Source organism: Rissa tridactyla, chromosome 12 (assembly GCF_028500815.1).
Source record: "Rissa tridactyla isolate bRisTri1 chromosome 12, bRisTri1.patW.cur.20221130, whole genome shotgun sequence".
In the NCBI taxonomy this organism is placed as follows: Eukaryota; Metazoa; Chordata; class Aves; order Charadriiformes; family Laridae; genus Rissa; species Rissa tridactyla.
The window spans coordinates 6,903,873-6,922,100 of NC_071477.1; the positions used below are offsets into that span (position 1 = coordinate 6,903,873).

Sequence of the window (18,228 nt, forward strand, 5' to 3'; positions counted from 1 at the left end):
TCATGAAGAAAAACATCCGAGAGAAACAAAAGAGAACTCCAAAAGACTCCACAAGTGATTAACAGAAGGAAACAGATGCATAGAAGGGAGTTGATGATAATCGATCCTACCAGAAGGAAACACATGCATGGGAAAAGGGAACTGAAGATCATCGATCCTCAGAAACAATTGTCAGAAGGAAACACACAAATAGAAAAGGACTAATGATAATCAATCATTATAAACAATTACTCTGCCTAAAATAGTGAATACGTATGCAATATTGAATGTATATAAGACATGGTTGAAGTGTTAGCTGGTGTGCCTCTGACTTGAGTCATGCACCCAGCGCTGTGCTTTTCCTTTATCGACTTTGTTCCTATAATAAAATAAGTGCCATTTCTGTTTAAGGGATCTGGCTATTTATTACACCACCCTAGTTGGACATACGCTGGGGCAAAGAGTTAAGATAACTTGGTAAGAGTGGAAAGTCTCCAGATACTAATTCACAGAATGTGAACTTTCACTCAGAGGTTGTAGCACCTCCTACAAAAATACTGTCCAAGCAGAAGCTTGTATTTACAGAGCTTCCCTTAAAGTCAATGATTAAAGTCAATGATAATTTTGTATCTGCCATACCTGCAGCTGTGCCTTAATTTACTTTGAGGTTTTCTTTCTATTTCTTTCTGACCACCACGCTATTTTTATCTGAATCTACCAGCCTTCTTTCTTGTTCCTAGAACCACAAAGCTTGCTAATTCCAGTAAATTTAAGCTGTTAATTTTTCACTTATTAAAAATCACAAGAACCTTTATAAAAGCAGTAACACAGTAAACATTCCATTTCGAAAGGAGAGATTTCATTTATTATCTTTTAAGCTTCCAGCTACTAGAAATGACCAGAAGCAATTCTTTGTTATACTTATTTGCTGCAAATTGGAAAGTTTCAGCAGGCAAACAGTTAAGAACCAGGGGAGGAGGAGGAGAAGGTTCATTTCCTTTCCAGTTCTCATCATGCAGCATGCTCCGTTTGCAGTGCAGAGGTTAAAGTCTCTGAGGTAAAGCAATACTATTTATAATCACCAGCAAACATATTTGAAAGTCTGATTTCAGCCCTTTAAAGGCTGTCTCAGAAAGAGTGGCAATAGAAATTTGGAGAAGCTCAAGTTTTCTCTCATTATTGTGAAGCTGAGGATGTTTATGAAGCTAAACAGCATTACTGCAGAATAAATATGCTAAGCATTGCGGGAAGCCAGATGAAGTCTTAAATGAAAACAGTCACGTTAATGTTTAACCCCTTTCACTGACGCGAGATTTCTCCACAAGCGACAGAATGAAGAACGCTGTCTGAATTCTGCTGAAGGACAATGGGACTCTCTATTTATTTTTATTATGCTGCTGTCTCCTGGCTAATTTTGCACAAGGTAAGACTGAATAAATTAGATTGTAGGACTTCAGGGTTTTGGTTTTCCTTTATTAAAACACAACATGTTTTAATCTTTGTAAAGGGACAAATACTTTCACTTCAGAAAGACCATTTCACTTTAAAAAAATACTCAAATCTGCACTAAGGGTACTAAGTTTTGTTTGCTTGGGTTTTTACTTTGTCATAGATATACAGCAGGGTGGAGGTCACTACTACTAGTGTTTTTTGTATCATAAAAATCACAACACTTAAAAATACTTGTTATGCTCTGTTGCAAGCAACTATTAGGGCTGTAAAAAACCTAACAGTTTAAATAGCTTTCATAGTATTTTTTTTTTAAATTGTTATGAGGTCAAATGAACTACACAAGTTAAAAAACAATCAACCAGGAAAACAGAAAAAAATAGCAAAGATGAACAGGTAAACCTCCATAAATCTGTTTAAATCCCAATGCAATATTTTAAAGTAAGAATGCTTTAAAAATTCTAAGGCAGTATTAATTAAGTTTGATGAAGAATTCTTTTCTTTTACTTGATGCGTGTCACAACACAGAAGCAGACTTGGCATGCTTAGCCCAGGCTTAAGCAAAAAGCAAAGCAAAGTAAAAAGCAGTTAAAAGTGCTAATTTTAACATTAAGTTTTTAGAGGACTGAATTAGTGTTCACTTGCTTATAAAAGATCTACAACAATGGCTGCACAAACGCCTTTCAGACAAAAATCAGACATAAAGGGATTTGGAAATAAGGAGTTAATGCCTTTTAACCATTTTATTAGAAGATTAAGTATTCCTAAGTAATTTGCTTCAGTGAATTATGAAGTCATACAAACTAAATGTTATCTAAATACTACTAATAAGCAAACACAAAAAGTACAGACAAAATAGAATATTTAGAGGTGCAATGATGCAGTCCAAAATCCTATGGCAGGAAGAAACAGTGACTTTTAAAATTGTTTGTTACTATGACACGTACAGCAAAGCATACAGCTAATGGGGCCTTGATGAACTGAGATGATATTTCACAGGCTTATTTTCAGGCATAAACATAATTCCACTTTTCTCGAGTTTACCTTTTTAATCGAGATGAGGAGCTTAGGCTTACAATGATTTTCTGTTAAGTAACATCCATAAAAGCAGCCACGAAGGTGCTTGAAAATCCCTACAAATAGGTTGTTTTTTGAAGAACATCAAACACTGCTCTTGGCACTTCTAAAAATTAAGACAACGTTATCCACCAGATTTAGAAAACCTACCCATAACATAGAAGAGGCTGAGTTTCAGAGAGACATTCTGATAACAATAAATACGTGTTAACAGCACTCTTGCATAAAGGCAAGGTAGGCTTAGACTGGGTTATGCCTGGACAGTGGATCTTCTCAACAGTATGCCCTCTTCGAGGGCAGGATGATATAGGGTAGCATCATCCTTGACAGTAGACAATATCATAGGGGCTAGAGGATTCTTCTAAGTTGCAAATTTCATACACAATGGGACTAACAGCTGCAACTCTAGCTCTAAATCTGGTAAAACACCACCAGAAAACCAATGCTTTCATTCTATAATATACCCTGAGGCTGAAAGATGTCAAATCCTGTTCTTGTAGGCAAGGCTTCATCATTTAGTCATTCTCCACAAACGTGTTAACACTGGAGAAGGAATTGTTTCTCCTCCACCTGATAATGGGATGTTTGTGTACTTCTATGCTGCCACATAAAATACAGTTTCTAGATGTTCAATAGGAAAAATCCACAGTAAACCCTTAACAACCTGAAACATCCCTGGAAGCTATTATTTGAAGGGTAATAAAAATTTAAGTGTATGAAACAAACAGGTTATAGCTTGGTTCCCCAGGGAACTACCCTTTGCAACCTGCCCACAAAGATGCATTTAATGAAAAAAAAACCCTGAGGAGCGCGCTCATTCTGTACAGATGTTCTATATTCTAAGCAGGTATAAAGTCCCAAATATTTCCATAACCGTCTCCAATGTAATTCTTATGTCCAGAATGAACCTTCCCTGCCATGTACCATAGAGATCACATCACATTCACTGATTTAGAGAACCTCAATGCTCCTCCTGTAATTAGTCGCTCACAATGAAACAGTTTTTCTGACTCCAGGTCCACAAAACCCAGTGCTTCCCTAACAGACACTCCCTCTCCCTGACTTCTGCTATTGGTATATAATGGCCCTTACGCAAATCTATTCTCTGCTCTGGCAGTCGGCTGGTAGCAGGCAACAGCCCTAGTGTATTTTGTTTTTACTGTGAAAATCCTGGCTTTCACCTTTCAGCGTGCCTTTTCTCCTCCTTTCCACACAATATGGAAAGGTTGGCGTGGATTTGATTTCCTGAGGTTTTTCGTTCAAGTGGATGAAAGACTCACATCGAGCTTGTTTACCCAGTAAACGTATCCCTTGGGAGATGTGAAGAAAAAACCCACAACATTCTTCTGGGACGTAATTTCCTAATGTTTTTCTTTGGCCTATGCATTCAACGCAGACTGAAGAGCGCTGCGGACTGAACATAAAAGCAAAATGGATGAACCCTCCACCTAACATACAACTCCACTTTCTGGAATGCTAAGTGGAAAAGAGGCATTCTTCCAGCATGAAATCCACTGCATACCAGTAAGGACAATAAGATAAATACATTCTTTTCCAACAGCCTAGTAAGTTTTAAAATTGTGGTATTACAGAGTATCCATTCTCTTTGCTCAAATTCTGTATTTTTAATGCTTTTAAAATTCTATGCCTCATTTCTTCTTTAACTACAATGCCCTCTTTATTTGCAAGCTTCTAAGGCAGATGTATACTGAGTTTTCATTAAGAAAGTATTTTTCACTTCTTTCTAATGAAAATGTAGAGCCTTCCAACCACAATAACATTCCTATAGAGAAATTACCTTTATAAAAATATGCTTGTTTTCTGTTCCTATGTAATAACAAATACGTTGTGATGTTGACAGCTGCAAAGCACAAAATATTTACAAGTGAAACACTAATTTTATTAAAAACAAATTCATGCAACAAAATAAAGAGAAAATTAATTCTCTTTAAAATAAAAATTTTTCTTAATTTAACTATTAAGCTTAATGGCAGTTGATGGACCCTTCCCCCAACCCTGGAATTTTCTCTAGCAAGTTCTATACCAAATGCTTCATGTAATTGCTGTGGGATTCAGGACTGCTGCACTCTCCTTCTGCTGACTTTTCAGCAAGGCATACAGGAGAAAACAAATCACAATGGAAAAACTCCTATGCCAATACTGATGTAAGTTACAGTTATCTCTAAATGCTAATACTGGCACTAGTGTGCTTATCTCAGGATATGCACATATGCCAAAAATAAGAAATGAGTGTTGTCTGCATGTCCTGTTTTCCAAAGCACTAGTACAAAGATGTCAGAGACAAAAAAAAAAAAAAAAAACTCTCAGAGAGTTAGAAACATTTGCTGACTTTATAAGGATAAAAAATGGTGTATTTTGTGGATTACGTTTTAGTTTCTTCCTTTTGTTTATTTAATAATTTTTCTGCTGATTTAATTTACTGAATTCTAGTCCTCCAGCAGAACTTAAGGTTTCCCAGGCCTTAAGGAAATCTCGGCACCAGCCGTCCCTTGGCAGACAGTGCTCACTGCTCACACGTCTTCCCTGTTCTAAAGCTAGACCTTGACCAACCTACGGCACTGCACTCACCTACCGGCAAACACGCTGCCTCAAAGTAGAAGAAACTTCCATCCAGTGGACTAGCACTGCCCCTCCCCCCCCCGTTCAAGTAATGAAGTATACAAAGTCATTTTGGGTTCTTTGGGTAATTTTGTCCTAAAAAGACTGCTTCGTGGCTTTGCAAGTACCATTTCCAGTGGCTGAGTACAGTGCACGTGGGCACACACACTGGAAATAGAGTAATCTCAGTGTTTAGAAATGCATCAGTAATGGGTCATCTATTAAAAAAAAGTCAAAAAGTTTTCTCCCTCTCTCTATCTCACTTTTCCTTTCAGATAATCTAATCTGAACGCTTAAACAAACTACGATGAGAAGACAGTATCTGGAAAATAAAAGATGAACCCACTTGATGCAACAAAATCAGGATTTTTACTGTGCATTGCTGTCTGTATGTTCATCTACACTTTTATCTACCTAAAGGATACACTTTCTGAGGAGCCAAATGAACAAAAATTCAATGCAAGTACAGCAGAGTGTGGTTTTTACCCAGATGAACTTTGTTCAGCTCTTTTTGTGGGGAAAACCGCTGCCTTTAAAATTGGAAACTTTTGCCAGAATACCCACCAACCCAAAACACTCAGCTGCATTCAGACTTCGTGCAACTGCTCCACGGTTTTGAAGACACTGCATTTTATCACAAGACCACTGTCAGATGAAGAAGGAAATTTCTCATTGGCATACATCATCACAATTCACAAGGAGTTAGAAATGTTTGTAAAGCTGCTAAGAGCTATTTATATGCCGCAGAATATTTACTGCATACATGTTGATGAAAAGTCACCAAAAGATTATAAAGCTGCTGTACAAAACATCGTTAATTGCTTTGAAAATATTTTTATTTCCTCAAAAAGAGAAAATGTTGTTTATGCAGGATTTTCAAGATTACAAGCTGATATTAATTGCATGAGAGATCTAGTGCATTCCAAAATTCAGTGGAATTATGTTATTAATCTATGTGGTCAAGATTATCCCATTAAAACAAACAAAGACATTATACGATACATCAAAAGTAAATGGAATGGTAAAAATATGACTCCCGGGGTAGTCCAACCACTTCATATGAAACACAGGACACAGGTTAGTTACAGAGAATACGTACATTCTGGAATGTCATACGTGTATCCAACAAAGAATATAAAAGCTAAACCTCCATATAATTTGACAATATATTTTGGTACTGCCTATTACATACTCACTAAAGAATTTGTAAAGTTTACATTGACTGATGCACGTGCAAAAGATTTGCTTGAATGGTCAAGAGACACGTACAGTCCGGATGAACACTACTGGGTCACACTGAATCGTTTAAATGGTAAGATATGTTATTTCCACTATGAGTAACCCCTGGACAAACAGCATTGCAAGGTCTCTGACACAGAGAGCTAGTGAGCTCCAATTCAGAGCTTAACACCACCACTTAACTGAGTTGCATTGCATAAATATGGTGATTTCTTCAGCCTTGATGCTGCTCTTTCAAAAAAGTCACTTCTCCCGATGGCTAAGAAACAAAGCTTGATTCCAGAAAAGTACTACTTATGGTGCAGATCATTATCTACAAGGCTAGAAAAATGTTGACTAAAAGAGGTTTTTGGCTACATGAAAGCTCATGCTCTCAAGGAATAAAAAAAAGTAGTAAAACTGAGAATTATGTCTGTTCTTATGATGTAAATATCTGCAAACAAATACTTAATTTAGCTACATTTAATAAGTCGTCAGTGAAAATTTTCGCTGTAAGTAGAAAGAAATCTCATCAGAACCGTATGTTTTTAAAGATGCACCAGGGGCGACACCCAACGCAGACTGGGAAGGGAACATACGAGCCATTAAATGGAAAGACCAAGAAGGAACCGCGCACAAAGGCTGCAAAGGTAATGTGAATCTTGATCTTGAACTTAAATTTGATTCACTGACTAGCATTCATTGCAAATTATGTATTATGCTTTAAACTAGCTATTAAGTGTGCCTCAGTGGTCACATATATTTTATTTTGGAAGCATTAAATAAAACAGCAAGCCACCCTACTAAATTACTCCACCGTATCCAATCTAAATAGCTTCTGAGGTAGTCTTGCAGAGATCGTCACAGTATCCATATACTGACAACTGTTCTTTCAGCCTCCTATTACCAACGCATTAACTTGGCTGATCGGTTTTCAGCGAAGAGTAGAGGGTTTACTTGACAAGCATGTTTGTCAGATACTTTCATCAACACTGGATTAAGTCTCTTCAATTTGAACATTAATAAAAAAGGAGAATAGTGCTGACCACATGGAAAGCATGCAAAAAAAATTTTAAAATATGTAACTGTACAAACGTAGCACAGTAAAGTACTGCATTAAACAGGTATCTAAATAGAAGCAGGAGATCAGAACTTCAGCATGCCCAACTACGAAACAGAATATTAAGCAGAGCAAGGTGTCAGTGAGGCAGCTGGAGGTAACACATATCCATTTGTGTAAAATAGAAATCCAAACCCTCGCCTTTATGTTTAAAATCTAGCATTATCCTCTAGATATATTTCAGTGATGCTGTGTGTGAAATCAAAAGGTAATTTTTGTTAGTAACACAATAGAGTGAAACTATTTTTTTAACTGATTCTGTTCAGCTTGCTGCTGCTTTCAGGTACCTTCAATTTCTCTTTGCAGGTCATTACATCAGAGATATTTGTGTCTACGGGCTAGGGGATTTGCAGTGGATTATTGAGTCACCTCATTTGTTTGCCAACAAATTTGAGCCTGCAACATATCCACTTGTTATGGACTGCCTAGAGAGACGCTACAGGCTTAAAGTACTGCACCAGGCAGAAGTCCCCATCGAAGATCACTGGCGTTTTCAGCAAGAGAACTATTTCAACATGAAGCTGAACGTTTGAGCTTAACTAATGTCTAAACAAGTGTTCAAAATACTGAGAGAAACCATTGACATTTTTAGCCATAGGCTTCACTCTGTGCATTACAGCACGAGGGTAAGCACAATACTGTCTGTACTACGGGTCCGCCAGTGAGATGAGGAGTTAGTTTTTATTTATTACAGTAAGATAAAGAGCAACAACTGCTAATGGGTTAATTCTCGAAGAAAATGACATGTCTAAATCTCTAACTTACTGAAGACATGGGGGAAGCTCATAATCCTTTAAGTGACTTATTTAACTGGAAAAATACAGATTCCTCATGTCTGCAGCCAAAAAAAAAGGACTAGCTGGTATGAAAATAATAAAATGGAAGCAATGACTGAACAAAAATAAAATATGAAGAGCACAAGTTAATGTCATGTCTACTGTATGTCTTATGAAATAGATTATTTTGAATAATGAAGTTCACGCTAAAATTTCAGACCTTGTAGATAAGCAAGTGACAACCAGTTTCATACACAGTCCGTTTCACTGTTGTTTTTTTTCATGGCCAGCTGCATCTCTAATTTCATTGTGTAGCGTGGCAACGTCACTCTTGCAACTACTCAGGCTTTGCTCCTAATGAAAGGGGGTGTGTGCCAGAAACAGTAGTTGGGGTCCTGCCACGCACGTTTACCTTTAAGTTCCTGTTTCTGAGTCTCTGCAGGAGCTTAGGGCAGGGAGACAGGAAATTTGAGACCAGGAAACAAAGGCAAACTGAGTGAAAAGCCATCTTTCAATCCCAGCATACCCAAATGAGGGAAACAAAACCTCCCTGAACCTTGCAACAGTCTGCAGCAATTGGAGGAAATCCCTAGAAGCAACCAGGATGAACATCTCATTTCCCAAACCTTCTGCAGACCAAATGCAGCACTTGCTGGTCTACAGCAAGGAAGTGGCTTTCAACACACAACACCAGCAAAACCAGGGAACAGTAATAAAAAAAGAACAAGGATCCAGCCCTTTTCCAAGCAAGAGTTGTTCTTTCTTCTTCAGGACTTTTAAATTAATCCTTTCACTTGTGCAACCAAAAAGATTAGAGGAATATGAGGAAACAGGATAAATTTGGTGGCTTTTTATACAATATGACAACTCTTCCATGGGATTAAACCTTGACACCCTGTCTCCAAAGGTCTTTAGTTAGGTGCTACTGACAGAAAGAGACCAAGAGAAACCTGAATTATGAGAAGTCATTTCAAATTGTTCATCCTCCTTTAGAGGTATTTTGTCAAGAACGCGAATTCAAGTTTCACTCCAGCACATCCAAACAAAGTCACAATTATTTTGCACAAACTCTGATGGGAACTAATAAAATACATCCTGTTACTTACAAGCTCACTTGATCAGAAACTACGAATTATAAATAAACAACTAGGAGCAATTTCAATTCAGATGTAAGCTTCAATATGCACCCAAAATATCACTCGGTTTTTACAGGAAAACTGACTTACGGATTAAGCGTTTTTTCCAAAAAAATTCAAATGAATCAACAAATGACCTAACAATAGAACAGAAAAGTTTTTATTACAAACTTATTCCCAGGTTCCCCAAACTGTACTGCTCATTTTCCCACAGGAGTTTCCAAGAAACATAATTTCTTTCAAATGAACTTTAACCTAAAGAAAGACCATCTGGTCCCTATTTATTTACAGAAATTTACAAACTCAACCCAAAGCCTGTACTCAGTTTCATGTATAATCCAGAACTTGTGGATAAATATTGCTGGGGATGGCTTTTTTATGGAGGGAAATAAAGAAAAGAAAAAAAAAAAGCCATGCAGTATGTTCACACGAGCTTGTTGAGAGTCAGTCTGAAAACTATTATTGAAGCTAATGGGTCTCTGGCATGTATTAATCATAGCAATATTCATAATTAATTTCTCTCCAAACCACACCCAATCCACTGCAGGGTACTGCCAGCATTTATCCACTCTGTGTTTTCTTTTCAAACGTGAATGGAACACTCCTTGTTGCTGTCACTGCAGCAAATCCAGTATCTAGCTATCACCTTTCGTCACCATTACACAGAACAATTGTGTCTTACTTCTGAATTGCATTAAAAGGATAAATTCAATAGCAAGGTTCATATAATATGGGTTTGTTTTGCAGAAATGGAACCAGTCAAACTGGGAAAAAACAATCTGCACAAAACCCCCTCATAAAATATAATTTAGGTATGACTACACATGTTAATCCAAGAAAAGCACTGGAGGGTGGTCCTTCTTCCTTAAAGGATTTTGTATTTTAAACTAAGTTTTACATATATAAAAGCCCCAGGAAAATCATAATTAAACCACTCCATTCTCAATCATTAAGAAGCAGTATTCTACTCATTATTCTGAGTGACCATAACCACATTCTATTCTTAAAGATTTTTTACTTCTAACAGCAGTAAAAAATTAAGTAATAAAACTGCGAAAACTGAGAGCATTTAAACATACATAACAAGTTTTCATTAAGTTCTGTATGCGTTATCCTGTTGAGTAGATCGATCACAACTTTTAAATCTCAGCAACCAACATTTACTAACTTTTGGTGGCTGTTGATCTAAGAGCACATAGTGTCAATGTGACCTTGTTCAATAAACACTGCTCTATAACATACTGCACACCCATTAACGCTGTATCTGGAAGACGTACGCATAATTTCTGTTTCAAAAAGCCTGAGGCACATGTTCAATAGCTCTATATCTAAGTTAAACAGTTGATTAAGTGTTTAATATGGCACAGACTTTAATAGTTAGGGTATTATTCAAGTGTGTATTAGAGTCTGTTGACTCTGAAAACAATTGCAAAATAAATTTTGAAGTGATACAGCAAATTCCATTATAAAATGTAATCTTGTCCTTAACTTCCAGAGTGACTACCTGAACTCCCAGAGCTTCCAGCACAGATTCAATAACCACTGCCCTGTCTCCAAACTACCTCTAGCATACTGTTATACCAATAACTTCTTAGGCAGGAGAGTCAACATTAAAAATTGGCAATGGTGCCTTTTTTAACCCTCCAAAAGTGAAGTTAAATAGACGCTATATACTGCTAAGTAATTCTTTTATTCCATCATTTCTAGAAGCATAAATTTTGTCAAATAGCAGACTTCCAAACAAGAAGCCACCAAAGATTGCTCATGCAAGAATCAGGAAGCCAGTCAGAACGGAAGTTCCAAAACATTTAATCACTTTGGGTCCCACCAAAACCTACAGACCAACACAGATTAGCACTATTTTACAATCTCCAAGGTCCCATAATTACAAAAAGAGTAGTAGGAACAGTCTTGCTTGTTCTTTTATTTTTCATAGTCTGATGGAGAATTAAACAGAACAATGGGTGAGAACATCCTATGCAAAAGTGCAAATTTTAAACTGACAGTTTCCGTGTCACACACAACTCTTCCTGAAGAACAGGAAGCAGCAGGAAACTCAGGGCCTCACCAAATTCTGTTATCTGAAAGCAGAGTCGTTTCTCTTCCTACTGATTGAAAGTCCTATCCTGCATATTTTAGCATGTGACTTAGTACTGATAGTTTAAATTTTCTCTTCTTACCGTACAAAACCTCAAATATATGGCTCAAACAAAATACACTTATTTGTAAAAAGGTACTATAAGTTTTACTCGCATTCCCAAATTGCTCTGGTTTAGACAAAGCTCTTTTTCAACCCTTTTCATTCTAAATAGTTAGAAGCTTCAAAATTTGTCCCAAACACTTCACGTAACAAGCAAAATATGTTTTTTTGGAAGAGAACTTTGATAGAAAGACTGCTTGATCCTCCCTGTACCTAGATTCCATAAAGGCTTTCAAATGCAGTACAACAGCAAGTACCATCGAGATTAACCAAGGAATGCTGAATTCTTCATCTTGGGCTTTTTTATTTCCTTGAATTAGACAAAATCTGCATACGCATTCAATTTTTTTGTAACAATTATTTTGTGATCTGCATATCACTGGGCAAATGGATTGCTCTATTTCTTGTATGAGGTGCCACAGGAAAAAACAAACAAACAAGAAAACTGAGCAGTGAGACAACACTCTGTGGGACTTTCCACGGAGTAGTAAGCATTCCCGTGAGCCAAGCCAGAAGGCCTCGTAAGGAAGCAATCCTCTGCTCTGAGCACAGGAAAATAATTGCCTACAGTTTCATAAGCACAACATTTTGTGATATGCATCTTGTAGCATGTAAATACACATTCATTGTCTAGTTCAGGTGATCTGGTTTAAAGTACATGAGCAGGAAGGTGAGAACTGCGGAACTGTTGTTTGGGCTGCTAGATATCTGTATTCCCTGGTGAATGCTTTCACTGCATCATTACAGCATCTGTTTGACAAAGTCCTGTGGGAAACTGTTGCTGTTTACAATTTAGCAGACTATCAAGACTGCTCTGTAGGCTCACAGGCAAAATTAATACGCAAGAATAGCTTGTTTTGAAAGAGCTGCCTTGAATTTCACAGTAGCGGGGAAGAGAACTGCCACACAGCTCCTAGATTGACACTTCTCCAGTTTACATCCATGCATCCCCTGAGATGAAGCGAAAACACAGATACTGCTAGCTGGAAAGAGAGACTGAATACACAGCATAAACAAGCAAATAACAGGATTATTCTTTTTGAACTGCTCTTAGCATGTCACTCTCTGAAGTCACTTTACCACATCTCTGCTCACACAGACGTGCCAGGGACACACAAGGACCGGCATCTGGGCACACACTGACAGACAGAAGGTGGCAAGGGCGTGAAGAAAATACGCTGTGGCCCACATGGATCCCATAGATTAGATTTTGGTTCAAAAAACGTGTGGTAATTCTTAAAATACAGCAGTTAGCACCAGTAGAAACATATGTATGCAACATTCAAACATTCTGTAGTTCTAAAACTTTTTTGCATTTTGACAGAACACGTATCAGAAGAGGATTCTATTTATTAATCAAAATTTCTAATCCTAGCGTATGTACAATACACAACACCTAATTTTTTTTTCTTCTTCATTAGTTCTAGTTCATTTTACTACATGCCCCATTGCTGCATAGGTAGAAAGTGCTGTGGGAATGCTGCTAATTAATGCTTTGGATATAAACAAACTGTTAGCTACCAGAAAGCATGGCAACCAGTTCCCCATGATCCCATTTAGAAGAGTTCTGGTCCCTTTCTTGATTCTGAATACAGAATGAGATTATCATCAGTATATATCCAAAAATCTACCAAATCACTCTTAGACCTTAATCAAAGGAAATGTGGACTAAAACATGTTCTCCCAGCGGGTTACTATTGTCTTTGAGCACCAAAATCCAATAATGAAAAGATGACAGATTAGTATATTCTATCCACTTCAGTATTTCTAGAAGCATCCTTCTGAATATTGTGAAGAATTCACATGTACGTGAAAACAATTGCATGCAAATATGAGGTTATGATAAATAGTGATTATTAAGATAATCCAGAAAACATGTGGGATTCATTTAGTTTTTATAAGATTATCAGACAGGCCAAACCACAGACAAAACATCTCATTCGTGCATTTAATTACCAAGTTACATCCATCTATCAACAAAAATTTAGACGCAAGCAAAAAACCTCATTAAAAAAATTAGTACCTGCCAACAGGAAAGCAGAGCCATTAGGACTAAACCAGTATTCTATAAAATAAAATTAGCACTGAATGCAGCAATACGAGGCTAAATCTAACTAATAATATTCCACACCACCTGCAACAACTTACCAAGAAAGTTTTTCCTTCACAGGTCTTGTTTAATACAAGTACACTGTATGTTTTATCAAATATCAGGGTCTTCGGTGAAAAATAACTCTGCCTAACTGTGGCAACTATCACCACAAATTTCACTGATAAAAAAAGCAGCGACAGGAAAAAAAAGTTACTTGCAACTTTTATCATTGACCCTAGCTACAAAGAAACCAATATAGCGAGATCAAACCAGCACTGTATAATGAAATACAGTCAGTATTTTCTGGAATAATTCATATAATTGCTGAAAATTCTATGAAGAGCTCCTCCAAAAAAACAGACAACAGCAAGTTTCCTTTAAAAATAGAGAGATCAAAACACAACCTGAAAATGTAATCGGTTTAAACCCATAGAGCAGATGCTGATAAAACACAAACCATGTGCATTCAGGGGAAAAAAGCCAACCAAACCAAACAGCCCAAAAGCAAAACCAATCACCCTTTTTTAAACTGAAATTATAATCAAATATTTGAAAAAATGAAAATTCTAAAGTACTTACTGCAAAATCAAACTGCCTCTGAGAACAAAAACATTTGTTTTCACAACTACACATTTTTATTTAGGAGGGCCATATAGAATTACTTCAGGCCATCATAAAACAGAACTTTTACAAGTTCCACTTCAATTTGCATATTCAGATTAAAACCCCCACTTTATGATAGTGGATGTGAATGCAATTGTATATATATACACACAGGTATGTACCTATATCTGTCTGCGGAGGCCATATGTGACCCCATTGCTACTAAAGCTGAAGAAAAACTCACCTTGTGACAAACTTCTGATTTAATTTCTTTGAGAGCACGTTCAGAGAACACACAGCCACAATTTCTCAAGAAGCAAAACCTTCAAAGAAAAGATGAGACATACGATTGTTTTTAAGAAACCCTGCATCTAAAAGATATATGTGCAGTTCTGATTTAACACAGAAAGAACACTGCAATGAGCTAGCAGGGCCCAGTTAACTCTCTTTACAGATTCTTGCAGCTAATCAAGGTTTCAGCACCTATAAGTAGACACTTATTAATTTACACAATGGAAGAATCGAATAAAAAAATATTAGGTACACTAAACCACAACACGTATTTTCGTTCTCCCTATAATTCAGCATAGGTTTATGACAGTCTCTCCAGGAGATCTTAGCAAAACAGAAGGTCTTCAGATGTTTCTGTACATTTGCTATAGGTCTACGCAGGTTACTCTGGAATCACCACCACAATCCATTTCACTTCAAAGTTATACTATTTCAGTGGTTCCACATTCCACCAAGCTTATTGGTTTCACTTACTCTGACTCAAGTTCTCTCCATCAAAGCTGTCAGAAGCAACCCCAGCCAGGGGCTGTTCTCCTGTGCCTCTCCTGTCCACACGGAAGATTCTTGGAAGATTGTGTGAAGCAATTAAGCACACAGTTTGTGTGATCTCCCTTTCCTGAGAGCTACTGTTAATCCTTTCCTCTCTACCACCCTCCACTGAACTAAAAAATACTAAGGTGTCTCTGGTAAAAATGGGTTTACTTTTCAGGTTCTCTTTAATTCCATTTGAATATCTCCTGGCTAATCACCCTCTGGAGGAAGAAATACTTTGCAACTATCAAGCTGTGAACCTGGCCTCTTCTCACTCATGAGGGTTAATATGCACAGGATAAAAAATTGCTAATTTGCCCAAACCAGGATGCAAAGAAATGTCCTTCCTCAGCCCAATAAAAATTGATACTATTGCAATATTAGAATAGACATACAATCCATCTCCATTCTGATCCTAACACAGGGAGAGGTAGAATTGCTTGATGTGACACAAAGGGATGTCTCACCCAATCTTCCTCTGCTTGCCCATACCAATTCTCCGTGCTTTATCCCCCAGACAACTTTTAGTCACTTTTCCCTCCGATAACATTGCCCTCTCATCCTTCATTATACATATAAATTAATTTAGGAAGGGGTTAACTTTTTATCTTTTCTCTTGAACGTGAAATGAAAGGACATTTAGTAGTCTTGTGAACTACCTGCTTCTGAAAGGAGGACAAATATTCCCCACAAAGGCTTAAGTATATGAGTTGTAAAATTATAGATACAAATATTTTTTACCTGCTCTACATTAAGTTTAGTATAGTACTCGCTTCTAAAAACAAAATCCAAAAACTTACTGACCTATGTCTTCCATTCATTTCCAATCCCACCACAGGGCATATAAAGCGTGCAGACTGGATGTCATCATATTTGTCACCTTTTATACTCTCTTTGTCACCACTCCAAGCTGGATTATCTGCAAGGTTTAGTTCTGTTACATTCTGAAAAATAAAAATGCAAGCTTTAAGCTGTTTACGAATGAATTTTGAGCCATGACAACATTCCCTAAGACTTTTTTCCCTGTGGTTTACTATTTTTAATGCTTTTAGTATATGGTAAGAACACAAGCAAATTGAGGTTTTGTAACATGTTTTAACTTTCATGGCACCCTCTAACATTAGACACAACCTGTTTACCTTAATGCTCTTGATATGGGATGCAGCTTCCATAGGAGTTTTATCGGCTGACTTGTCCAACAAAAACTCAATGATAGCATCTTTATTATACAACCTGTAACATAAAATTTTTAGTAGTCATATTTGATTCACATAACTTTCTTTTATTTATAAATTAATAGCTTTTAATATAGCAGCCCATATGGAAACAGTCATACCTGCCTAACTCACAGGCTACAATTGGTCGACATAACTTCTCTTGACTCAGAGCACAGTAATACCATCTTGCCACCAACTCAGCATTTTTGTCAACCTGAAGAAAAAAAATATTCAGGATTTTAAAACAGCTTTTATATTTGCAAATTATTTAAACATAAAATCAAGTAATACTTGAAGCATTAATCAAATCCCCAGGTGTGTTACCAAACCTACTTTCTGCATTCAAAGCTATTCCATAAAATAACTTCAGGAAAATTCATGACCAGTTTCGAGGGTTTACCTCTATCTATTGAGCATGTTTCTGCATCTTGGGACCTATCTTCCTAACTCTAACTCAGTTTTCTTTTTTTTTGCCACTTCCACATGTCCTCTTCCTTCTCTATTCTTTTTTGTTCTTTGCATGTTCTCCCCTACCCTCTTCTCTCAAGTTCTACATCACATCCCTGCTTGAGTCAACTATCAGTTCCACTCCCTGCAAGGAACAGGATAACAAGAAAAGCAAATCTGGGGATGTACCTGAAGCTCCAGTCTAAACCCATGAGTTTTATGACGCATTAGGCCGTAAAAGAAAGGTTGAGATTCACAGCTACTCTGACAGTCAGGTGTGGGGAAGAAATGGATTTTATTCCCTTATTTTACATTAGCAAGTGTAATTTGGCTAAGTCTTCTGCCATTCGCTGCAAGATTTTTCACGATCTTTATCCACCTACCCACACAGGTGATGCCACTGTATATCCATTACCCTAAAACACAGAAACCCTAAAGATCATCTAGTTCCAACCCCCGTGCCATGGGCAGGGACACCTCCCACTAGACCAGGTTGCTCAACACCCCATCAAACCTGTCCTTGAACACTTAAGACATCCTTGAACATCCTAAAAGGAGAGCCCAAGCCCCTCTCAGAATGCAAGCAGATGGAATGAAGAAATGGTCACGTTCAACACCAACAATGGCCTGGTCACACTATCAATCTACCAAAAGCATTACCAGCAGACACTGTATCCCTAGGTGAAGGAGACCCCTAAACCCCACACGTTCATGATAATGACCTACGTCCAAAAAGCTTTCCAGAAGACACATGGATCCCAACCGCAACTGCCACTAACACCCACAGCTACAGTCACCCAGAAGCGGTATCCGCACCAGCCCAGTGCCGGGAAGAGGGCGCTCTCCTCCGCCCTGCCAGCACCAGGAGTACCAGGCCGGGCTCGCAGGCGCCCCGGGTCGGGCAGGACCGACCAGGCCTCCGCCGGGCCTCTCCCCGCCCGGGCCGCGGGCCTCGGTGAGGGCCCAGGCTACCACAGCGGGTCCGACAGCCCCCCGCCACCCTTCCCGCAGCCCCCTCCCACCTTCTCAACTTTGCGGGGCCCCTTGACCAGCTCGTGTCGCTTGGGGATAGTGCCGCCATCGCATCCCATCTCGCTGCCCGCTGCGCCGCGCTTCCGGCTCTGCTTCCCCCGCGGAACTGAAGCACTTCCGGCGTGCCCTGAGCGCGTCACCGCTGTTCCCTAGCAACCACCCGGCTGGGGGCGGGGTGGGCGAGTCCCTGCGGGCCGGAGCCGGACGGAACGTGCCACCGCGCGCAGGAGGGGCCGCAGCGCCGCCTCGCGGCGGCGCCTCTCACCCGCCCGCCCCTCAGTCGGCCGCGCCGTGGCGGAGCGGGCTTTTTCCCCCCCATATTTTGTGAGGAAACGGCCCTCAGGACAACCACTTTTGGGGGATTTAAGGCCAGATGAGGTGCTCCCGGGTAACGGGGGCTGCCCGCTGCTGAGGCGGTGCCTCCCGCCCTCAGCCCGCCCT

The 18,228-nt window shown here is 38.7% G+C and overlaps 2 protein-coding genes across 4 annotated transcripts in view; one reads left to right on the forward strand and one right to left on the reverse strand.

Moving 5' to 3' along the window:
* The window catches only part of RTF2 (replication termination factor 2), a 29,101-nt gene extending 11,180 nt beyond the window's left edge, over window positions 1-17,921 (reverse strand). The window contains exons 1-5 of the mRNA XM_054218056.1: window positions 17,778-17,921; window positions 16,428-16,522; window positions 16,231-16,324; window positions 15,896-16,035; window positions 14,514-14,592 (exon numbers count right to left, since the gene is read on the reverse strand). Coding sequence (XP_054074031.1) covers window positions 14,514-14,592; window positions 15,896-16,035; window positions 16,231-16,324; window positions 16,428-16,522; window positions 17,778-17,846 — 477 coding nt within the window. The 5' untranslated portion in view covers window positions 17,847-17,921. The remainder of the gene's footprint in view (window positions 1-14,513; window positions 14,593-15,895; window positions 16,036-16,230; window positions 16,325-16,427; window positions 16,523-17,777) is intronic.
* Window positions 901-10,590, forward strand: LOC128916423 (beta-1,3-galactosyl-O-glycosyl-glycoprotein beta-1,6-N-acetylglucosaminyltransferase 7-like). Of its 3 annotated transcripts, none has more exons than XM_054218054.1 (5): window positions 901-1,402; window positions 3,902-4,070; window positions 5,400-6,436; window positions 6,897-6,992; window positions 7,769-10,590. In XM_054218054.1, exons 3-5 carry the CDS (start codon window positions 5,461-5,463, stop codon window positions 7,993-7,995), a joined length of 1,299 nt encoding a protein of 432 aa, XP_054074029.1. In that variant the 5' UTR covers window positions 901-1,402; window positions 3,902-4,070; window positions 5,400-5,460; the 3' UTR covers window positions 7,996-10,590. The 3 variants fall into 3 exon arrangements, with proteins under 3 accessions (XP_054074029.1, XP_054074030.1, XP_054074027.1); XM_054218052.1 differs by having other exon boundaries at window positions 903-1,402; window positions 3,902-4,029; XM_054218055.1 differs by lacking the exon at window positions 3,902-4,070.
* Window positions 17,922-18,228: the final 307 nt, after the last annotated feature.

Bases quoted from the DNA above. Each gene is read 5' to 3' on its own strand.
- LOC128916423 (XM_054218054.1), top strand. From the start codon at position 5,461: ATGAACCCACTTGATGCAACAAAATCAGGATTTTTACTGTGCATTGCT. The intron at 6,437-6,896 runs GTAAGATATGTT...ATGTTTTTAAAG, and splicing joins CACACTGAATCGTTTAAATG to ATGCACCAGGGGCGACACCC. The intron at 6,993-7,768 runs GTAATGTGAATC...TTCTCTTTGCAG, and splicing joins CGCGCACAAAGGCTGCAAAG to GTCATTACATCAGAGATATT.